Genomic DNA, 20,098 nt, shown 5'->3' with positions numbered 1-20,098 from the left:
TACCCTGCTAGCAGGTAGCGCTTGGCTTAAATATGGATTATTACTACCTTATCAAACGAAGGAAACTTTCCGACCTTAGACAATTTAATAGGTGATTATTAAGAGATGTTTCCCTGAGCTCTGTGCCTCATGCATGCATTGGTAATCTCAGACGATGTAAAACTCCTATCTACTCGTAGAGAAAATAGGTCCCTGTGACGTCACATGGAGTGGCATCGCATGGGGGCCAATCTGGCCTTTTTCAAATGCGGTTAAAATTGACCATAGCCATTCGTCTAAACTGGGATTTCTATAACCAAATAATTTGTATATTATGAATACACTATTGGTGGGTAACGAATCGCAATCAATGCCTTTCGTTTTCATTGATGAAGGAAACTACCCAATACTTGAATCGTTAGGAAGTTCCTTTTTGATCCTGAAGTCTATAAAATATAAAAAATGGTGCGTTTTCGACATAAACGTCATGATGTAATTTTGGTTCCTACTGGCATAAGCTATCCAGGATTATAATTTCGTGACAATTTTGCTCCGTCGTGTATATTCCCGGTGTATTCAAAGTTTTACCGGTTGGGGGACAGTTGATGTATCGCTAAAAATGGTTACCGAATGATTTTTTCAACTTGGCAATAAATACATCCATATAAATTACCTCGTTTACATTGACGATTAGGATGTCACTCGGGGGAACCGTCCACTGGTGTGTTGTCCTACGGACGATCCGCTCCCCGAAGAAGACGACAGCACCGAGGATCGCGGGGTGGACTATTCACAGCATCCCAACTGGAGCCTCTTAATGCCCGACATCTGCGGATCTGACGTGAGCGACAAGATAATTGGAGGAACCGTAGCCAACCTCAAGCAATACCCGTGGCTTGCCCTCCTTCAGTACCAAACGGGTAAGCACCGGCTGTTTTCCGTTCAGCTCTTGGAACCAGGGGCGCTGCTAGGAATTAAGTCTGGGGGGGGGGTTTATAGGCAAAACTGATACCGGGGAGTCTGGGGGTATGGCATACCTGCCCGGGTAAGCGGGAGGTGCTGCCCCCCCAGAAAATATTAAAGAAAAATGGTTCATAATGGTGAGTTTTACGGCTTTCTGAGGGATATTTCATTAATCTTTACACTTTTCTCTGAGTATTATTAACTCAATTCAGTAAATTAGGTTAAAATTTCTCTGAGATCTGGTGGGTTGGGGGAGGGTTTATCCCTCCCAAAAAAATAGGTCGCTGCGCCACTGCTTGGAACAACATTAGGCAATATTGTTCTCTTGGGAAAGAAGTCCATAATATACCGCGGTTCATTGTTTTTAAGTATGGAATATATGAAACAGTGCACATTAATTTTTCTTCCTGTTAAGTATGGCGCTAACCTTCAGTGGACCTTAGGAATCCAACTGGAACGTTGGCGAAATATTGCCCAAGAAAATGGATCAAAAGTGAAGGAAATCCGGACGAATCACTGCTTATATACTGCAGTAATAATCGCACCAATATTTTAGATCATCTGGGCATTGAACCCTACGACCAATAACATGCGCTGGTTCATGGAACCCTTCCATTGGGTCATAGTGGGATGGGTGGCTCCAATAATGTTTTCCGTCTCAACTATGTAAAGTATTTTGTTTAACTGTATATTGGTTTTCAAATTTTAGAGAAATATTTATTAAATTATTTCCAAATTGACCACTTTTAATTTTCTAAGTCAATTTTTTCATAAAGTGACATTAATTTAAAAAATAACATCAGAAATGTCCATTCTGGCGAGCTTTGTGGAAGCAGTCAGTTTTCAAATGCCTATAATTTGGGCAACAGTACAGAAAGAATCTTGAAATTTTCACAAATTGACCTAGTTTCTTATTGTTTTCATGCACAAGCAAAAAAAACACGCTATGAGTTCACCAGCAAAGCGTAATGTAAATTTTCAGAAAATCTCAATATTTTGCCAAATATGATAATTTTTTAGCAGCCACTAGTGGTAATATAAATATAAAATTCAGCTGTACGCGTATGTAGTACTTACACATGTTAGTGGAAACGTATTTTTAAAACAAACCAATATTGTTGAACTTGTGTTAAAGATGACTGTGCAGTAATACTCGCAACAATATTTTAGATGACCTGGGCATTTGAACTTAAGACCGATTGGGAAGTGGTGGTTCATGGACACCTTAGATTGAGTCATAGTGGGATGAGTAGCTCCAATGATATTTTCACTCTCAAAAATATAAACTATAGATTGGTTTTCATATTTTTTACAAAACATTGTGCTCAAAAGAAACAATAACACGTCTTAATTTCAACTGTGTAGTAAAAAAATGAATCTGAATCGTATTGAAAACAAATGACGCAAGATACATGATTATGGACGAAGTATATGGGTATATTTAGTATTAGTAGAACTGTTTGAGTGCTGCATCGACTAGAGGGTCATCTGCAACGCTCATTGTTTCTAACGTAAAAGGAAGAGGGTATGTTTAGGTTCAACCATGAGTAAATAATGAGAAGAACGAGGCTATCTGATAAATAATCTGGAATCTGAACTAAATATTACATTCTTGGGGAAATAGTACACATCTCGCGATGTATTTATTAAGTTCACCTACCACTAGGTGATGACGTTTTTCGCTTTTACCGTCACAGTAAAATAAAATTAGAGTTAAACAAAATAATTTTTAAATTTAAAATTAAATAACAGAAGTGCGATAAATTTTTCATCTGAGAATCCGCGATTTTCAAATAAGCGGATTTGAAAAAGAGGTATAACGGCCGTTACCAAAGAGCTTTACAAAACGCCTCTATAAGTGCTAAGTCAAGACTAAGAGCAAGAAGGATTTCCAGCCAACATTGCATGCCACCCTTAGTCGAAGCGCCTCTCATACAAGTCGCAGTTTCATAACTTTAACAAAATCCAGCATCAGTCATTCTACCTCTTCTGGGGTAAATATTAAAAAGAAATGTTACCAAAATCTTCTCACGCTTGCCGATGGATTTTTTCATTGCCGACAGACTCACCGGTTTCGGCGATCACTGTGTATTGTGTAATATGGTTGCTTAGCAAAAGTTGTTTATTATCTACCAAAGTATTAAAAATTTTCTTATAATACTTTACCACTACATTAAATGCTATGACTAATATTTAATGAAAATGATATCGTAATTTACGTATTAGAAGGCAAAGAACACTTAAAACCGCAAAGTCAAGAAAGGAATTCTTTTTTTCTATCATATTGCACAAAACTGATTAAAATTGTAAGAAAAAACATTACGTCAACAAGTTAATTTCAAATAAAAAAAGATAAAAGTTAACTTAAGTTAAGATAAGACTTGATTAAGAACTTAAGAAGGCTTAATAAGGCTTAAGAACATGAGAAGATAAGGCTTAATCAAATTAAAGGAGCGACTTAATTAATTAAATGATCGACTTACATAAATACGGCCTTTTCGCAGAGTACGGGCTTCAGTTCCTGTGTGGTGGAGCTCTTATTGGTAACCGATACGTGCTGACAGCAGCTCATTGCGTCACTGGACTAAAATTCAGAGTAAAACTGTAAGTGATATTATAAGGTAAGGTGTTCTCACATCGGGTTCTATAAAATAAAGTAAGTAATTGAGGTATGTGGAGACATAATCTTCGCTCAAACCAACTTGAATTAGGGCCGGTTTCTGTCAAGTCTGGTAAACTCTAGCCATAAGATGATACAGCCTTAACTTTAACAAGAAGCGGTTGAAAGTTCCCATTAACTGCTGTGTAAGATTAGACTTCATTCTGACCAGAACTTTGAGCCACCACCAGGTAGAGCGGTAGGCTGTAACATCTTATGGTTAGCGCTAACCAGACACTATAAAACCGGCTATTGGCGTGAATGAAGAGAATTTGAAAGAAGTTTCCACTAGTTCACAAGAATTTAAATAGGTGAAACTCGATTTAGCGTGCTACTTAATGAAATAATCTCCATTTTATCTTCATTCCATCTAATTGAAAGAAATTTAGCATTAAGAATCGTTATCGAGTCCTGTCATATCGATTTCGTGATTATTATGCAGCCTCTGTGACGTGATTATTTAAATAATCACATCATTTATTGATTTGTGCATAGTAAGACAAGTCCAAATGCTAAGGACTAGTCCAATAAGTAACTAAGTTTCTTCGGTTGAGCGAATGCACGAGATAACGAAAAAAGCTACTTTCTTTCGTGATACGTAATCCTGGCGTTAATGGCGATTCATTCGTCGAAAACGGTAAGCTACCGCCAACATCAGCCTGCCTTACATTAAAGTATTCCACCGATTAAGGTAGGTTTCCATGGAGTACTCAAGAAGAATCCTGGGAGTCTCTCCTTCCTTCAAGAACTTCCCTCTTCAATTCAAAATAAGGCCTACCCCCTTCCTTTCTATCTAAAAACCCTATTAGAGGAAATAAATATCCAATCATGAAGTTTAGAAAATAACTTGTACCACGCACGATTTATTTATAAAAGTATTCCACCGATTAAAGTAGGTTTAGCCCGCCATAAGAAGATAAAATAATCGCATGTTTCCAACTACTAATAAACTCATTAAGACGTTTGGGATCACGATCCAAGTATCTCAATAACACACACAGTGGCTCACCAAGTAACTCTTCCATGCATCTTTTCTATTTCCGTTCTATGAATTTCATCAGAAACTTGTATTTCTAACTATTTTTTTCAGTGCGGTTCGGTGCAAAATGGACGATCAATATCTACATCTACATAATACCCTGCGAGCCACCTCTAGGGTATTTGGCAGGGGGTGATCAATCACCAGCATGCAGCATGCAATTGGACTCCCACATGCACACCACACGATCCAAAAAACGTCACGTATACTAACAAATTATACTACCATATGCTGTTAGAAATAATAATAAAATTAAGAAACATGCATTAAGTTTTACATAGGTTCGTAGGCTACACTACAAGTCATCTAATCTATTTATGAGTTCTATCGCTACTGTTATAATCTCTTATTGATCGTGGAAAAAATGACATTCGGAATCTGTCTGTTCTGCAATCTATCTCTCTTATTTTATTTATATGATCTGATCTTCTGTAGTACGTTGGCGTCCGTAAAATATGGTTAACTTCGTTAGAAAAGACACTGCTCTTGAATTTATCTAAAAGGTTTGGTCTACTTTTCAACCTACGCACAGTGGGCGGAAATCGGAAAAAGCCGGACAAAATTACAAAATGGCTTTTTTTGAGTTATATACTTGAAACTTCGCAAGTATACTCAAAAATGATTGAACTTTATTGATATGTACCTCATTTGACATAGATCCTACCCGTTACTGAGATACAGAGGCTCAAACGTGAGCAAATTTCCATAAAAACGCCCGTCTTCAATTTTCTCTGAAAATCTTCCAAAGTAAGTGAATGGTGAAGTTATGGGTGGATTCTTGCCGAATAAAAAACCACATAATCTGTTATCATGGTTTTTTTTATTTAATATTCCGTAATCTTAAAGAATACAGTCCATTAATTCTTACCGTGCAGTAACAAAATGGCGGATACTGTTTTTCGACGAAGTTTTACATTTAGGTAGAGTTTCAAATAGGTTTTCGGCAAGGTCGCGCAGAGTAACTTATATGAGAGCATTGTTTGAAGATTTTTTGAGGTCTTTATGCAGTTTTCTTTGAAATAAGTTTGCGTCGCCGGAAATTACATTGATTTTTCGATCGCGCGGCAGGGTTCCTCTCCATGCGTCGGGAGTTGGATTAGCCGCGCCGCGGTAAGGTTATTGAAGCTATATGGGTTTTAACGCTCAACATTCACCGTTTTTATGTTTTGCTTCAAGACACCGATTCTCAAATGGTCTATGGTGAAGACAGTGGAGGTTTTTTCATGCGATGTACTTGCACGTTTCATCGAAGTTCATTTCGTTATCTTCGGATACGATCGAAGACCATGCTTCTATTAAAAGCGTTCAAACCTCGACAAAGTGAGTTGTTTTCTGGGACTCATACAAAAAGACCTACCAGAAAGATACCAGCTGAGACCCTTATACCTTCTTCAATCACCGATCCCTGACCCTCAGGATTCTAATTTCGAAAACGGTCGTTTTATGACACCCTGGAGCGGAGCCCTTGGCCGTCTTAACGGAGGTATTTCCATGGGAACTTCTAGCTTTTTTAAAATGTCGCTTCAAAAATTGGCCCGCTGAATCCATAACATTTCCGGAATATGCTTTGCATTACTTTCTCTATACTTCTACGGGAGTTGGTATTTTTGTAAAAATCTATTTCCTTCAAATTTATTGAATAAATACTATTCCACATTTATCTTTACGTTACAAAATTCATACTTTATTCATACGTACCGACGGATCAATACTTAAATAAATGGAGTGAATAAATTATTCTGCGACAACGTTGCGCTTGATAAAGGAAACTTACCCATGCGGGACTCGAACCCGACACTTCTTTGACAGGCGAGCATTTTACCCCGCCGCCACCCAAGTCGGCAAATTGAACAAATAACGAACTGCAAAAAGCGTCATTAAATCTAATGTTTTACTCTTGAGATGAAGAGAATTATGTTCAAAAAGATAGCTAATAATGCAGTGTTCAGTGACTTAACATTACCTATCATGAACATAGATTACTGATGGCAACTAAATAATCAAAATTTTATGGACGAAAATTATGGATCGCGTGAAAATCTCATGTTCTGCACCTACAGTAAGCACTAGAAAGTTGTTGAAGCAGATACGATGAAGACAGGGTAGTTTAGGTCGACAATTCCACGGGAACTTCTAGATTTTTTAAAACGTGTATTATACCCTTAGTTCTACTGTGACTGTGGTGAAGGAAAGTTAAGTTCTCTTGAGTGCGCAGAATTTGTGAAAGTGATTTTAATTTGCTTGTGGAGCGTAGAAATTTCAATAAATCTGTAATCAATAAATTTCAATAAACCTGAAATCAATAAATCCTGTATGTACGTTTTTCAATAAATCCCCGAACATCTTTTTCAAAATAGTTATTTTAATTTATATTATCAATTTTAGCTGAAAATTTTCTTAGCATTCCTTTCCTAACTAAAATAAATTAAAATTAAAATTATCAAATGCCACTGTTTAAATTCCAATCGATACGACATATCCAATATGCATTCAGAAAATCATATGTGGCAGCTCAGCGTACACAAACCAACAGAATATTTATCGATATCAGGTGAACGATATTTTACATCTCCTAAGTTATTCATACCCGACGCTATTGCACCGCAGATTTAGAACCCCATGATTCAGCTGTCCTTCAGTGTGTTGCAAACTAAAAACTATCGTTTTTCTTAATTTCAAAATGACTATACTTCCCTGTAGGATAATGAATTAAATGGGTTTTAAGATTAAGAAAAAATTAGGAAAATAAGGCAAGCAATATAAGCATTACTTTTCCGTTGATCATGGTCAGTAGTAAACAGAACTTGATCGTGTAAAATCCAGAGTTGAAATCATTAAGGCCATCCACCTGCCTTTCGATATAGGTAATGTCTTTCTGATTTTGTAACTTCTTTTGTCTCTTTTTTTGCCTAAAGCGGATGGGATGACAAAATCGTGTCGACGTCGGCAGTGGATTTTCCCAGATAGTGTTATCTAAAATTGTAGAGCCTAAATGCGAGAAGTGCCTCCGATGCAATTTAAATTCTTTATCAAAAGTTTAGAGATAAATGTAATTAACCAAGAGAAAGTGGAAACTTCAGTCGTTACCTGTAGCGCCGTTAATCAAACTAAGAGATACAAGGGAACTAATGACTAGGAATTTATCTGAAGCATCCACTTGTTGCCACATTTGCTTATATTGAGAGTGACCCGAACCTCTATCAAAACCGTACTTAGAGATTAATCTGTAGTTCACCACACATTTTAATTCTTGAGAGGTGGAAGTGGTGGCTAAGCAGGCTATTGTTCCCAATATGGTGTGGTTCAGTGGTGCTTGAAGGTTTACTTCGCACATGGTCTCAGTTATTTTAATCCCTTCGTTATAAGCTGCCTTTTTTTGCTATCGCTATTCTATCATAAGTGGGATACAATTCGTGTCCATGGCTCAGAGCTGTCCTACGAAAAGACCGATGTTGACGCTTGGTCAAATCAGAGGCAATCATCAATGACAGAGCCTCTTCCACTGTCATCTCAGGGTGGACCTTTTCACTCGTCCTCCACTTTGAAAGAACTCTCTTAGCCCGAGTAGGGGTCGTAGTTGTTATTTCTGCAATTAGGTGAGCTGCTGCAGTGTCTCCCCTCTCTCTCAAACTCACAGATGCCGCGAGAGCAAGCTCAGCAGTAGTAGCAGTAGTTTTTTAAGTTTGAATTTTCTTCTGCGTGATCTAACACATGAGGTGCGACATTTTTTTGGCCGCCCTAGAATGCCTGGCAAATATAATATGAATTTTGTAGCATGAAGCTACCGGGGGAATTTTATTTAATCAATCAATTTGAGAGGAATAGATTTGTACAAAAATACAATACTCAACCGGCTGTCGTTGAAGTATCGGGAAAGTGATGCATAACAAATTCTGGAAATGTTATAGAGTCAGCGAGCCAACTTTTGTGTCGACACAAAAATCGTTCATTATTTCGAGAACACTCTACCCATTTCTTAAGGTATGGCCATAGGATGCGTTTTGTCAAAAAGTCATTGAGAAATTTCAGAGCATCAGGGTCTTGTCTTAAATTCAGCCTCCGCGATAAATAATGGAGCAAATATTTTTTACCGAGTGAATGATTTTTTCACCAATTCCAATATTATTTTGTAGATATCAAGTCATGTAATAATGTGAGGTGGCATTTTCTATGGAATTGCGGATGGAGCCTATGTAAAATTTAGAAATAATAAATTTGTCGAAACTATGATTATCTAATGCCCTAATGCGTACACGGGGAAGAACGTATGGTAAACGTGTAAAGACATGGTAATCTGTAAGTCAAAGTAGAACTGAGGGTATGATGCACATTTTAAAAAAGCTAGAAGTTCCCATGGAAATACCTCCGTTAAGACGGCCAAGGGCTCCGCTCCAGGGTGTCATAAAACGACCGTTTTCGAAATTAGAATCCTGAGGGTCAGGGATCGGTGATTGAAGAAGGTATAAGGGTCTCAGCTGGTATCTTTCTGGTAGGTCTTTTTGTATGAGTCCCAGAAAACAACTCACTTTGTCGAGGTTTGAACGCTTTTAATAGAAGCATGGTCTTCGATCGTATCCGAAGATAACGAAATGAACTTCGATGAAACGTGCAAGTACATCGCATGAAAAAACCTCCACTGTCTTCACCATAGACCATTTGAGAATCGGTGTCTTGAAGCAAAACATAAAAACGGTGAATGTTGAGCGTTAAAACCCATATAGCTTCAATAACCTTACCGCGGCGCGGCTAATCCAACTCCCGACGCATGGAGAGGAACCCTGCCGCGCGATCGAAAAATCAATGTAATTTCCGGCGACGCAAACTTATTTCAAAGAAAACTGCATAAAGACCTCAAAAAATCTTCAAACAATGCTCTCATATAAGTTACTCTGCGCGACCTTGCCGAAAACCTATTTGAAACTCTACCTAAATGTAAAACTTCGTCGAAAAACAGTATCCGCCATTTTGTTACTGCACGGTAAGAATTAATGGACTGTATTCTTTAAGATTACGGAATATTAAATAAAAAAAACCATGATAACAGATTATGTGGTTTTTTATTCGGCAAGAATCCACCCATAACTTCACCATTCACTTACTTTGGAAGATTTTCAGAGAAAATTGAAGACGGGCGTTTTTATGGAAATTTGCTCACGTTTGAGCCTCTGTATCTCAGTAACGGGTAGGATCTATGTCAAATGAGGTACATATCAATAAAGTTCAATCATTTTTGAGTATACTTGCGAAGTTTCAAGTATATAACTCAAAAAAAGCCATTTTGTAATTTTGTCCGGCTTTTTCCGATTTCCGCCCACTGTGCTACGGTCCGATAGAGATTCCCAACCGAGTTTATCTATCGTTTATCGATCGTTACACGTTAGAAGCATTTGAAGCATTTCCTTATACAATTTGTACTCAAGGCTATAGAGGTCAGATCCTTGTACTCAGTTATACCATCTCCTTGTCACAGGGTGTCCTTGCGCCTCGGGGAGCAAAACATCGACACGGATCCAGACTGCATAAGTAAAAGTGGGAAGAAATTGTGTGGGGAACCAGTGCAGGTGTTCAAGATAGCCAAGGTCATCCGTCACCCTCAATATCAGCCGTCTAGCAGAGACAGGCACCACGACATTGCCCTGATCCGATTGGATAGAGAAGCCCAAATCACAGGTGAGAAAGTCGCACGGCAGCAGGGACGCCATGTAAATCATGCAGCTATACGAAGGGACATGTAGCGCTTTATTTAAGCGGCTCATAGACGTTGAATATTATTTTGCAACTAGGTAACCTGTGAAAAATTTCGTACTTTTCCGCTATCACCCTAGTAGCACCAAAAGGGTTATATCTAGATTTAATACGTATCATAGTACACACTGTACACATATTATATCTGTATAAAATAAATGAAAATGTCCTCTACCACGCAGAAAATATGTAGATATTATACGTATTATATCTGCTGCCATAATATGGATTTTATATAGATTAAATACGTATAACTCGTCGTAAATGTGTATATTATACATGTTTGATGATCCCTGGTTACGCCGTAAGGATATCATTTGTATATTTTAAAGATTCTGGTATACATCAAGGACAATGGATCATCAGACATGTATAAAATATGTATAATGCAAATCTGTATACCGATGTATTTAGAAATCTTAAAAATATACAGATATAATGTTTTTGGTGCTATTAGGGCAGTGAATAAATATGTTTAGGACACGGTGTAATTGGGTTTTAAATAAAGAATAAGGTGCATCCAAAAGTACTTTCATTATTCTTGATTTCTTGCAGCAATATACAAAACATATGAATACAATACAGGCAAGAGAGCTTGGTCTCTCTACCTAATTCTCTCTCATATACATAAAAACTTAATACCGTTCACCCATGTACAATCACTATTTGCATTTCGAACTATTTTCATTTATTGTTGCCAATTCCTGTTGATAATAATTCTCGTAAACTTTCAACACGATATTTTGATTCATTTTTTATACATGTTATCTTTTAAGTTCCTTACATACGCTGACTCTTTTACAGAACGTTAAACACTCTTTATACTTCTTCGATTTTCTTTTTAATATTTTTTCCTGCTTACACGTTTCTTTGGTTTTGTTATGGATTTGACGGTTTTTTAAACCTTTTTTCTAGTTCAGAATAAAAAAATGTATGGAGTCGATATACCTCCAGCGGGTAATCGACATGGAAAAATCAAAACTTTTCAGTCACATTAATGGGTAAATAGTGAAATTTGAATTGAGATTGTATTTTTTGCCAGAAGCCGGTGATTCAACGTATAAAATGATACTTCATTTGTCACTGTAGGTTCATTATTAACGGAATGACAGAAAATAATATTTCTTTGATGATGTGGGTAGCACAATATTTTGACGGCAGCCCCTGGACGGTCCATACTATCTTACAAATATATTGGTTTGTGCAAAAGACTATACCGAAGGCGATATTGAAGGTTGCGCAATATATTGCGCAATCGTGAGCACATATGTGCAACCACATTGTACAAAAATTCCCTACCAGAATTTCATTAAGTCAACGTGTTGAGTAAAAATGTATTTTGTTGTGTGATAACTGCTGTGGCCACAAGTCATCATCACTGGCACCACACTTCTCTGCCCCGTGAATCCGTTTCAATAGGGTGGTTTCCTATTATTTTTTTATTGCCTTACTCGAAAGATTATTACTCCTGGAGTACGCATTTCACGCTCTTAGATTTTTAAATGACGATATCTATCTTTAGCGATTAAATGAAAAGTGAAAATTTTCAAGCGCGCGAAAACGCGACGGCTAGGTAGGAATGCTGGGAAAACTCCGTATGACGTCGTTCTGGTTCCCGCTGCCGCAAGTGAGGTGACCTTGGGGCGAGGCTTTGAGCGCTGATACGACGCAGGATGCTAGCAGGTAGCAGAGTACCCTGCTAGATGGTAGCGCTTGGCTTAAATAAGGATTATTAATACCTTATCAAACGAAGGAAACTTTCCGACCTTGGCCAGTTTTAATAGGTGATTATTAAGACATGTTTCCCTGAGCTCTGTGCCTCGTGCATGCATTGGTAATCTCAGACGATGTAAAACTCCTATCTACTCGTATAGAAACTAGGTCCCTGTGACGTCACGTGGAGTGGCATCGCATGGGCGCCAATCTGGCCTTTTCCAAATGCAGTTAAGATTGACCGTTGCCATTCGTCTAAATCGGTATTTCTAAAACCAATTAATTTGTGTATTATGAATACGCTGATGGTGGGTTACGAATCGCAATCAATGCCTTTCGTTTTCTTTGATGAAGGAAATCACTCTATTCTTTTCGGAAGATTTTTCACAAAGACTTAATTTTTTTGCTACTTTTTGTTTCTCCACATCCGTATTATTCGCGGAACTTTTTCATAATAACATTGTACCGCTACCCTTTCTTCGCACGATTACTATGATCTTTGCACTTCACATCCCACAGAGCCGGAAGACCACGTTATACCTCAATACATTCCACAATAATATCTTATTCGGATTTCTTGTCACCCATGATAGTAACACAATGTTGAGACGACTGGTACAAACGACTGCTGGAGTCTAACTGACAGAATACTGCACAACATTGCCAACAAACGGCAACATTTTATCCCGTTTGCGCAATGTATTTTCAATATTTTGAAAATCATGCAATATATTGCACAACCTTTCCATTTTTCCCGAATACATCTACATAATACCCTCCGAGCCACCTCTAGGGTGTTTGGCAGGGGTGATCCATCACCAGCATGCAGCATGCAAGAGGACTCCCACATGCACACCACACGGTCCGAAAAACGTCACGAATACTAAAAAATTATACTACCACATGCTGTAAGAAATAATAATAAAATTCAGAAACATGCATTAGGGTATACATAAGTAGGTAGGCAACACTGCAAGTCATCTAATCTGTTTGTGAGTTCTAACGCTGTCGTTGTAATCACTGACATCTGATCGTGGAAAAAATACCTTCTGAATCTCTCTGTTCTACAGTTTCTCTTATTTTATTTATGTTATCTCACGTAGCAGGTTGGCGTAAGTAAGATACGGCTAACTTCGTCAGAAAATACACTGGTCTTGAATTTACCTAATAGGTTTAGTTTATTTTTCAGTCTATGGTCTGACAGAGATTCTCACCCGAGTCTATATAAAGATCAATCGAACGAACCATCAATGATATTGCACAAACCAAAATACTGTACAATAATATTGACTGTCCAGAGGCGGCTTGAGCCCAAAAATAAGAGGTTATTGTTTAATTTCAGCTAATATGTAACACTCATTCCTAAATTACTTCATAGTTAGTGAAATTCACACAAATGGAAAAAAGTTTATAGCATTATGCTTGGGCTTGCTTTCTCTTTTACTATCACCATGAAGGTAACACTCTGTGCTGCAACTAGGTATTTTTGCATTAAAATTCGTTTTCCTCTTGTATAATGTTTTGTCTCGTCGTAACTTTTTTATGTTTTCAAACTGTTTTCTCCTTCTATTCCCTGTCATAGACTACGTCATTCCAATATGCCTTCCCACTGGTGCTGCAGTTCAAAAGCGTTACGAGGCGGAGTCCATGATTGTGGCTGGATGGGGAAGAACCGAGAAGAGTAAGTGTAATAAATGCTAAATAGTGTTAAAATTAAATGACGGGATTGTTAAAATTAAATGACGATGTGCAATGAAAATTACAATCTATTCATACATATTTTTGTATAAGAAAACAAGCATCATTGTTCTGTCGAGATTGATTCTATTTCTTTTTGCATCGCATGAGTGCCTGATGTGCTCAATAGTATTTTACTCAATATGGTGCTGGGAGGAATATACAGATATTTTAACGCTACATTTTCAAGTCTAATAAATACATTGCCAGTAATGGGAAACGTTTTCACCATCTTTTGGGATCTATATTCTTTTCTCTAAAACTTTATCTTCCTGGAATCGATGGAATCGGAATCAACTTTAGGCGATCGATTCTCGATTCCGATTCTGTGTCCGAGAATCGTTGGAATCAAGAATAGAAATTTGGAATAGATTCATCCCTACTTTAAAGGTTTGCGTATTATTACGTCACTGTGTGTTTTATAGGATCTGTTTCCATAATTGAATTTAAGCAACTTCAAATTTTCAAAAACATGTAACCCAAATGAACACAGTACAATAAGTAACCTACTGAGGCAGAGCTCTTCAAAATGTTGGCAATTTCTATCAACAGTCAGGGTCAAATAATGTCCGATTGAGCTGCAATTTTTAGCGATAATTTTTCATGTACTCCCATTTTTTATTTTTTTCCAATGAATAAATCCAAATATGCACAAAATGACTGACTTTAAAGCAAAAATGAGGAAAATTTAAAACCTTTTATATAATTGTTTATAGTGGTCATAATTCCAACAGTTGATTCAAAGTCTTACATTCGGCTAGTTAGTTCATGTTCTTGTTATATCTGTGCAGAAATTTGCGATCCAAATAGACTTCGTACCCTCTGTTTTGTAATACTCTAAGTGGGTTACATCTGTACGCAGTTTGGTGTCTTTTTTTTAAATTGTGCTTTTTGGAAATCGTTCGGTGCATACTCTTAGCTGCATCATACTGCCGTTCGGTATGATATTTTCATCCTATTCATATCAATAAATCCATGATCATGTTGTTGATGACAGCAGCAGATAAGTCAAGAGTGGAAGCATTCGAAATATGGCGCTACCGAAGAATGATGAAGATAAAACGGATCGACCTAGTAAGTAATCTCCCAACCTCGTTAGAGCCCTTCATTTTTTTTTATAGCCATAAACGGCTGGTGTCCTAACACCCCCTGCCATACACCTTTTAGGCGGCTTGCGGGGTATTATGTAGATGTAGATGTAATGAGGGGGTGATAAGAACAGTGAGAGAAAAGAGAAGTCTTCTAAAAACCTTAAGGAGAAGACGAGACAACTTATTTGACCATATTATGAAACCGTATGACCTGCTGAATACTATCGTAGAAGGACAGGTGGAAGGGAAGAATGGCAAGGGACGGCCCCGAATGAGTTGCATAGGACAGATTATAAGAGATGTAAAAGAGAAGAAACAAGTCACTATGAATAGACTAGCGAATAGTAGAGAAGTATAAGGAGGTGCATCAAACTATTCATAGGACTGTCGACTAATGATGATGATGATCTTACAATAAGCTGTCCATATACGATTCATTTTTTTCCATTAGCATCCAAGTGACTACTCTAGGCTATTACCCATGATAGCATCAGACACATAGCCATGGGTGGGATTTTGGGGGGCCCAAAAATATCTATTAAGGCTGTATCTGTCCCATCCGCACGCAGTCTGGTGTCTTTTTTAAAATTGAGCTTTTTGAAAAATGTTCAGTGCATAATTGTAGCTGAATTATGATGACGTTCGGTATGTTCTTTTCACCATAGTGATATCAAGCTACCTCAGACTCGCCCTATCTAGAGAGGACAAAAGAGGAATCAACATCTACATTATATCCTGCGAGCCACCTCTAGGGTGTTTGGCAGGGGGTGATCAATCACCAGCATGCACAATGCAATTAGAACACGCACACCACACAGTACAAAATACGTCACGCATACTAACAAATTATACTACCATATGCTGTTAGAAATAATAATAAAATTAAGAAACATGCATTAAGTTTTACATAGGTTCGTAGGCTACACTACAAGTCATCTAATCTATTTATGAGTTCTATCGCTGCCGTTATAATCTCTTATTGATCGTGGAAAAAAGACATTCTGAATCTGTCTGTTCTACACTCTGTCTCTCTTATTTTATTTATATGACCTGATCTTCCGTAGTATGTTGGCGTCCGTAAGATATGCCTAGCTTCGTTAGTAAAGACACTGCTCTTGAATTTATCTAAAAGGTTTAGTCAACTTTTCAATCTACGGTCTGACAGCGATTCCCATCCGAGTTTATCTAAGAGGTCAGTTACACTAACAAGACTATCGTAACGACCTCTCTCGTACCTGGCAGCTCTTCTTTGAACGCGTTCTAACTCTGTTATTAAGCCTTTTTCATGAGGGTCCAAAACACTGGCAGCGTATTCTACATGGGGTCTAACGAGGGAAAAGTAGCTAATTCCTCTCACTTTGTCGTCGCACTTTCCTAGTAATCTTTTAACGAAACCCATTTTACGATTAGCTTGACCGGTTATTTCCCGAATATGTTTATTCCACGATAGATCATTATTGAGTCTAACTCCTAGATATTTCACGGATTCAACAGTCTCTAATTGGGTACCCCGAATTATATAGCTTCGTTGTAGGGAGTTATTCTTCTTCCAGAAATTCATTATTACGCATTTTTCTGAATTTAATTCTAACTGCCATGCATCGCACCAAGCCTGGGTAGCAGCAAGGTCATTCGTTAGTTCATCTGTATCTTTGCTGAAACGGATTTCTCTGTTAACTATAGCGTCGTCAGCAAATAATCGTAACTTACTGTGTACTACTTCGCCAATGTCGTTTATATAAAGAAGGAATAGGAGTGGGCCAATGACACTACCCTGAGGGACGCCAGAAGTGACTCTAAACCCATTGGAGACTGCACCGTCCAATACTACTCTTTGGACGCGGTCGCTCAAAAGTTCTCTATCCAGGAAATGAAATCTTCATCTAGACCATAAGATTTCGGTTTTGTTATTAACTTTCCGTGGGGCACTTTATCAAATGCCTTTTTGAAATCAAGTAAAATCGCGTCTACTGGAATGTTGTCTTCTCCGGAGACTAAAATATCGTGGGCGAAAAGCGCTAACTGGGTTTCGCATGATCTACTTTTCCTGAATCCATGTTCTGTTCTCATTAAATTTCAGTTCTCAATGGAGTTCAGTTCTCAGTAGAGAGCTGCGTCAAACAATGTTAGGATTGCTGAGTAATGATGATGACGTGATCAATGGTATCTTTTTGAGTTACAATTTATTTATTTATTCCCGTGCCACCGAAAACGGCAGAATGACCTTTTACATCGGGTTTTCAACAATTTTACTATTACACGTGCACGAACTACCATTCCCTGGATAAGTGCAACCTATCCACACAGGATTCGAACCCGCAATCTCTTGTTTGACAGGCGACGACATAGATCCGCCGCCACCGAGGCTGGCAACGCCTTATTATAAATTTCGTGTTTATTCATATTTATTAAGAAATAAACACTTTCAATTTTCTACGACAGTAAACTTTCATTAACGACTTAGGCTTTAATGTTACTACATCATTTTCATCATGGTACTAAATGGCTGAAATTTTGCACCTTGGCTCCAACGATATTGTACCTTAAAAATGTTGCAAGTGTTTATTTCAACATGGAAAAATTCCACTCCATCACGCTTGGTTCTTCTGATTTTATTATTCATATTAATTCTTATTTTTCAACGTGTTATTATACCGCAAACATCTCATTATTAATTTCAGGAGTCCCAAGTCCGGTGAAGCTGTGGGTTTCAGTTCCCGTGGTGCCCTTGAGCGATTGTCAGGCCATCTATCGGCAGGAGACCTCCCTCATCCCCGACCAGATGTGCGCCGGCGGGAAGAGGGGCAAGGATTCCTGCAGGGGCGACAGTGGGGGACCCCTCATGACCGTGGAAATGTTGCCTGGGAGACAGGGGGCGCATTGGACGGCGGTGGGCGTCGTGTCCAGGGGGCCCGAATATTGCGGCAGCAATGGATTGCCAGCCATCTACACCAGGGTCGGAGCTTACATGCAATGGATCCTGGACTCAATCACGCCTTAATGACGCATGAGCCATGAAGCCTAAGATATACCTATAACACTAGGGAACAGTTATTTCGTTGTCTTAGATATCTGACTTTTTTCCACATTTTTAAGGCACAGGATGCCCTTTATTTGTCTGTGAGTGTCATACAAAATTTGCATATAAAGGAGTTTAAAAGGAAATATTACCTTCTATACCATCCATACAGAGTGTTTTAATCTATGAAAAAGGTTATATGCACATTATATAGCTGCTTCAATAAAAGATAGTGCCTGTAAATGAGTGCAAATTTACATCAAAATATGGTGTGTGCAACCCGCATATCTCCTGAGCTTTCACTGCAGTCGAGCAACATTTTGACCCTGCATAGCCGATGCCAGTAGGAACCAAAGTTACCAGAGATATTTAGGTAGAAAACGCACCATTTTTAAATTACAAACGTTTTTAGCAAAGCGATTTCATTGGCAGCGAGTTTGCCCTGTTGCCGGATGCCTTGGATACGTCGCGATCTCCGGCAGGTAAAGCATTCGAAGTCATGGATTGTTTATAGCATCCGGCAACACGGCAAACTCCCGGCCAATCGGAGCGCTTGATTTAAAGTTTCTGTAGTTTAAAAATGGTGCGTTTTCAATTTAAAAATTGTTGTAATTTTGGTTTCTACTTGCATCAGCTACTCCGGGTTAAAATTTCGTGACACAATGCATAAGCGTTGTTCGACAGAATTTTAATCCGAACGTATAGGTTAAGTCTGTCAAGAATAATTTTTCACAATTTTAAGTTAAAAGAAAAAACTACAAGCCATCCCATAGCATTTTTAGCCGTGTCATAAGCAACAATGAACGTATTTCATTGATATATTTTGCTTGGTAAGGCTAGAAGGCCCTTTTTTAACAGAGTCGTGATTAGCTGGTTACACTAACAAATATGGGAATGAAATCGTTATAATTTTGAGATGAGATGAAGTGACATAATGTTTACAGTTAGCACGAGTTAGCGTTGAAAATAGTAGTAATAAAAGCCCATATTTTAAAGTGAAGGAATCATAAAAGGTTAAAAAAGATTTCCTGCTTGGATTAATTTTCAATACCTCAAATCCTTTTTTTTTTATATTTTATATTGATAGATGCAACCAGGAGTGTTTAATTTTGTACCCATTGCCTGTTTAATTATTCCTTCCATTTATTCTCCAAATCTTCTGCATGATCGTGGTGTTTTCATGTAGCACTTCATTCATTGCCCATGCGCCATTCTTCAGTTTATCAAGGAATAATCTATTCATTTTTTGTTTCATATGGATAGTTGAAACTGTGATTTACTTTTCCCCTATATAATTTTTTAGCTTCGACCTGTAGAATTAACAATTCCATATTCTTTTCAGAGGTCTGAGTCTGCTGTTAATATAACGTCTTCAAAAATATTTTTCCTGCCAATTCATCATGGATAACATACAATTCTTATTTGCTATTCACCTGGTATGATATCAAGTGTGCTTGATGCCACATTGCCATGTGTTTCTAATTAAATGATGTTTACTGTTTCTTCAAGATCTCATTTATTTTTTGTACTATTTTGCTATTCCTTTCGTGTAATCACAGTTTTCTTATTTTCTATTGTAATGTATGACCAGAATGAAAATACAGAACTTGAACTCAAACTCTTGTTTTTGTTTCTCTGCCTTCTGCTTATGCTCAATATGTTTGTAAGCATTCTTGAAAAAAATATGGTGACCTGGAGTGCAGCATGCAGTGGATTGCGGTGGGCACGAATTTTTCGACTTCGCCAGGGGCAGTTCGTCCCTCTGTCCTGTACCATCTTGGATTGATTTTAGCAAGATTATCAGAAAATTTTATCTAAAATCGCAAATTAGTCAGGGCTGCTGTCTTGTTTGGCATATAGAATTTCACAACTCGAGGCAGTAGTGAGGTTCAATATGCAGAATGGCTTTCGCACGGCTAGGGTCTAGTTGCGTTCCTTTCGTGTATAAAATATGACCCAGTTACTTGATCTCAGTTGCAGTAAATTGAATTTTAATTGCGTTTAAAATTTCTATTTGATTGGGCATGCTAAAAACAACTCGACTTTGTCTTGACTTGCTCAATCTGCAGGAAAAAGTATACTATGAAAATATACAACTACCCCTATAGTATCACCCAAAAAAATTGAAAAACATCAAGTTCATTTGTTTGGTC

General features: G+C 37.9%; 1 protein-coding gene across 1 annotated transcript in view; it reads left to right on the top strand.

Annotated features, from left to right (window-relative positions):
• The window catches only part of LOC124167663, a 79,512-nt gene extending 59,949 nt beyond the window's left edge, over window positions 1–19,563 (top strand). The window contains exons 11-15 of the mRNA XM_046545647.1: window positions 674–899; window positions 3,447–3,546; window positions 10,111–10,310; window positions 13,681–13,779; window positions 17,608–19,563. Of these exons, the coding sequence (XP_046401603.1) occupies window positions 674–899; window positions 3,447–3,546; window positions 10,111–10,310; window positions 13,681–13,779; window positions 17,608–17,927 (945 nt within the window). The 3' untranslated portion in view covers window positions 17,928–19,563. The remainder of the gene's footprint in view (window positions 1–673; window positions 900–3,446; window positions 3,547–10,110; window positions 10,311–13,680; window positions 13,780–17,607) is intronic.
• Window positions 19,564–20,098: the final 535 nt, after the last annotated feature.

The sequence above is a fragment of the Ischnura elegans genome, chromosome 11 (genome assembly GCF_921293095.1).
Source record: "Ischnura elegans chromosome 11, ioIscEleg1.1, whole genome shotgun sequence".
Classification (NCBI taxonomy): Eukaryota; Metazoa; Arthropoda; class Insecta; order Odonata; family Coenagrionidae; genus Ischnura; species Ischnura elegans.
Note: the sequence above shows the minus strand (reverse complement) of the source record. Positions and strands in the feature narration are given on the sequence as shown.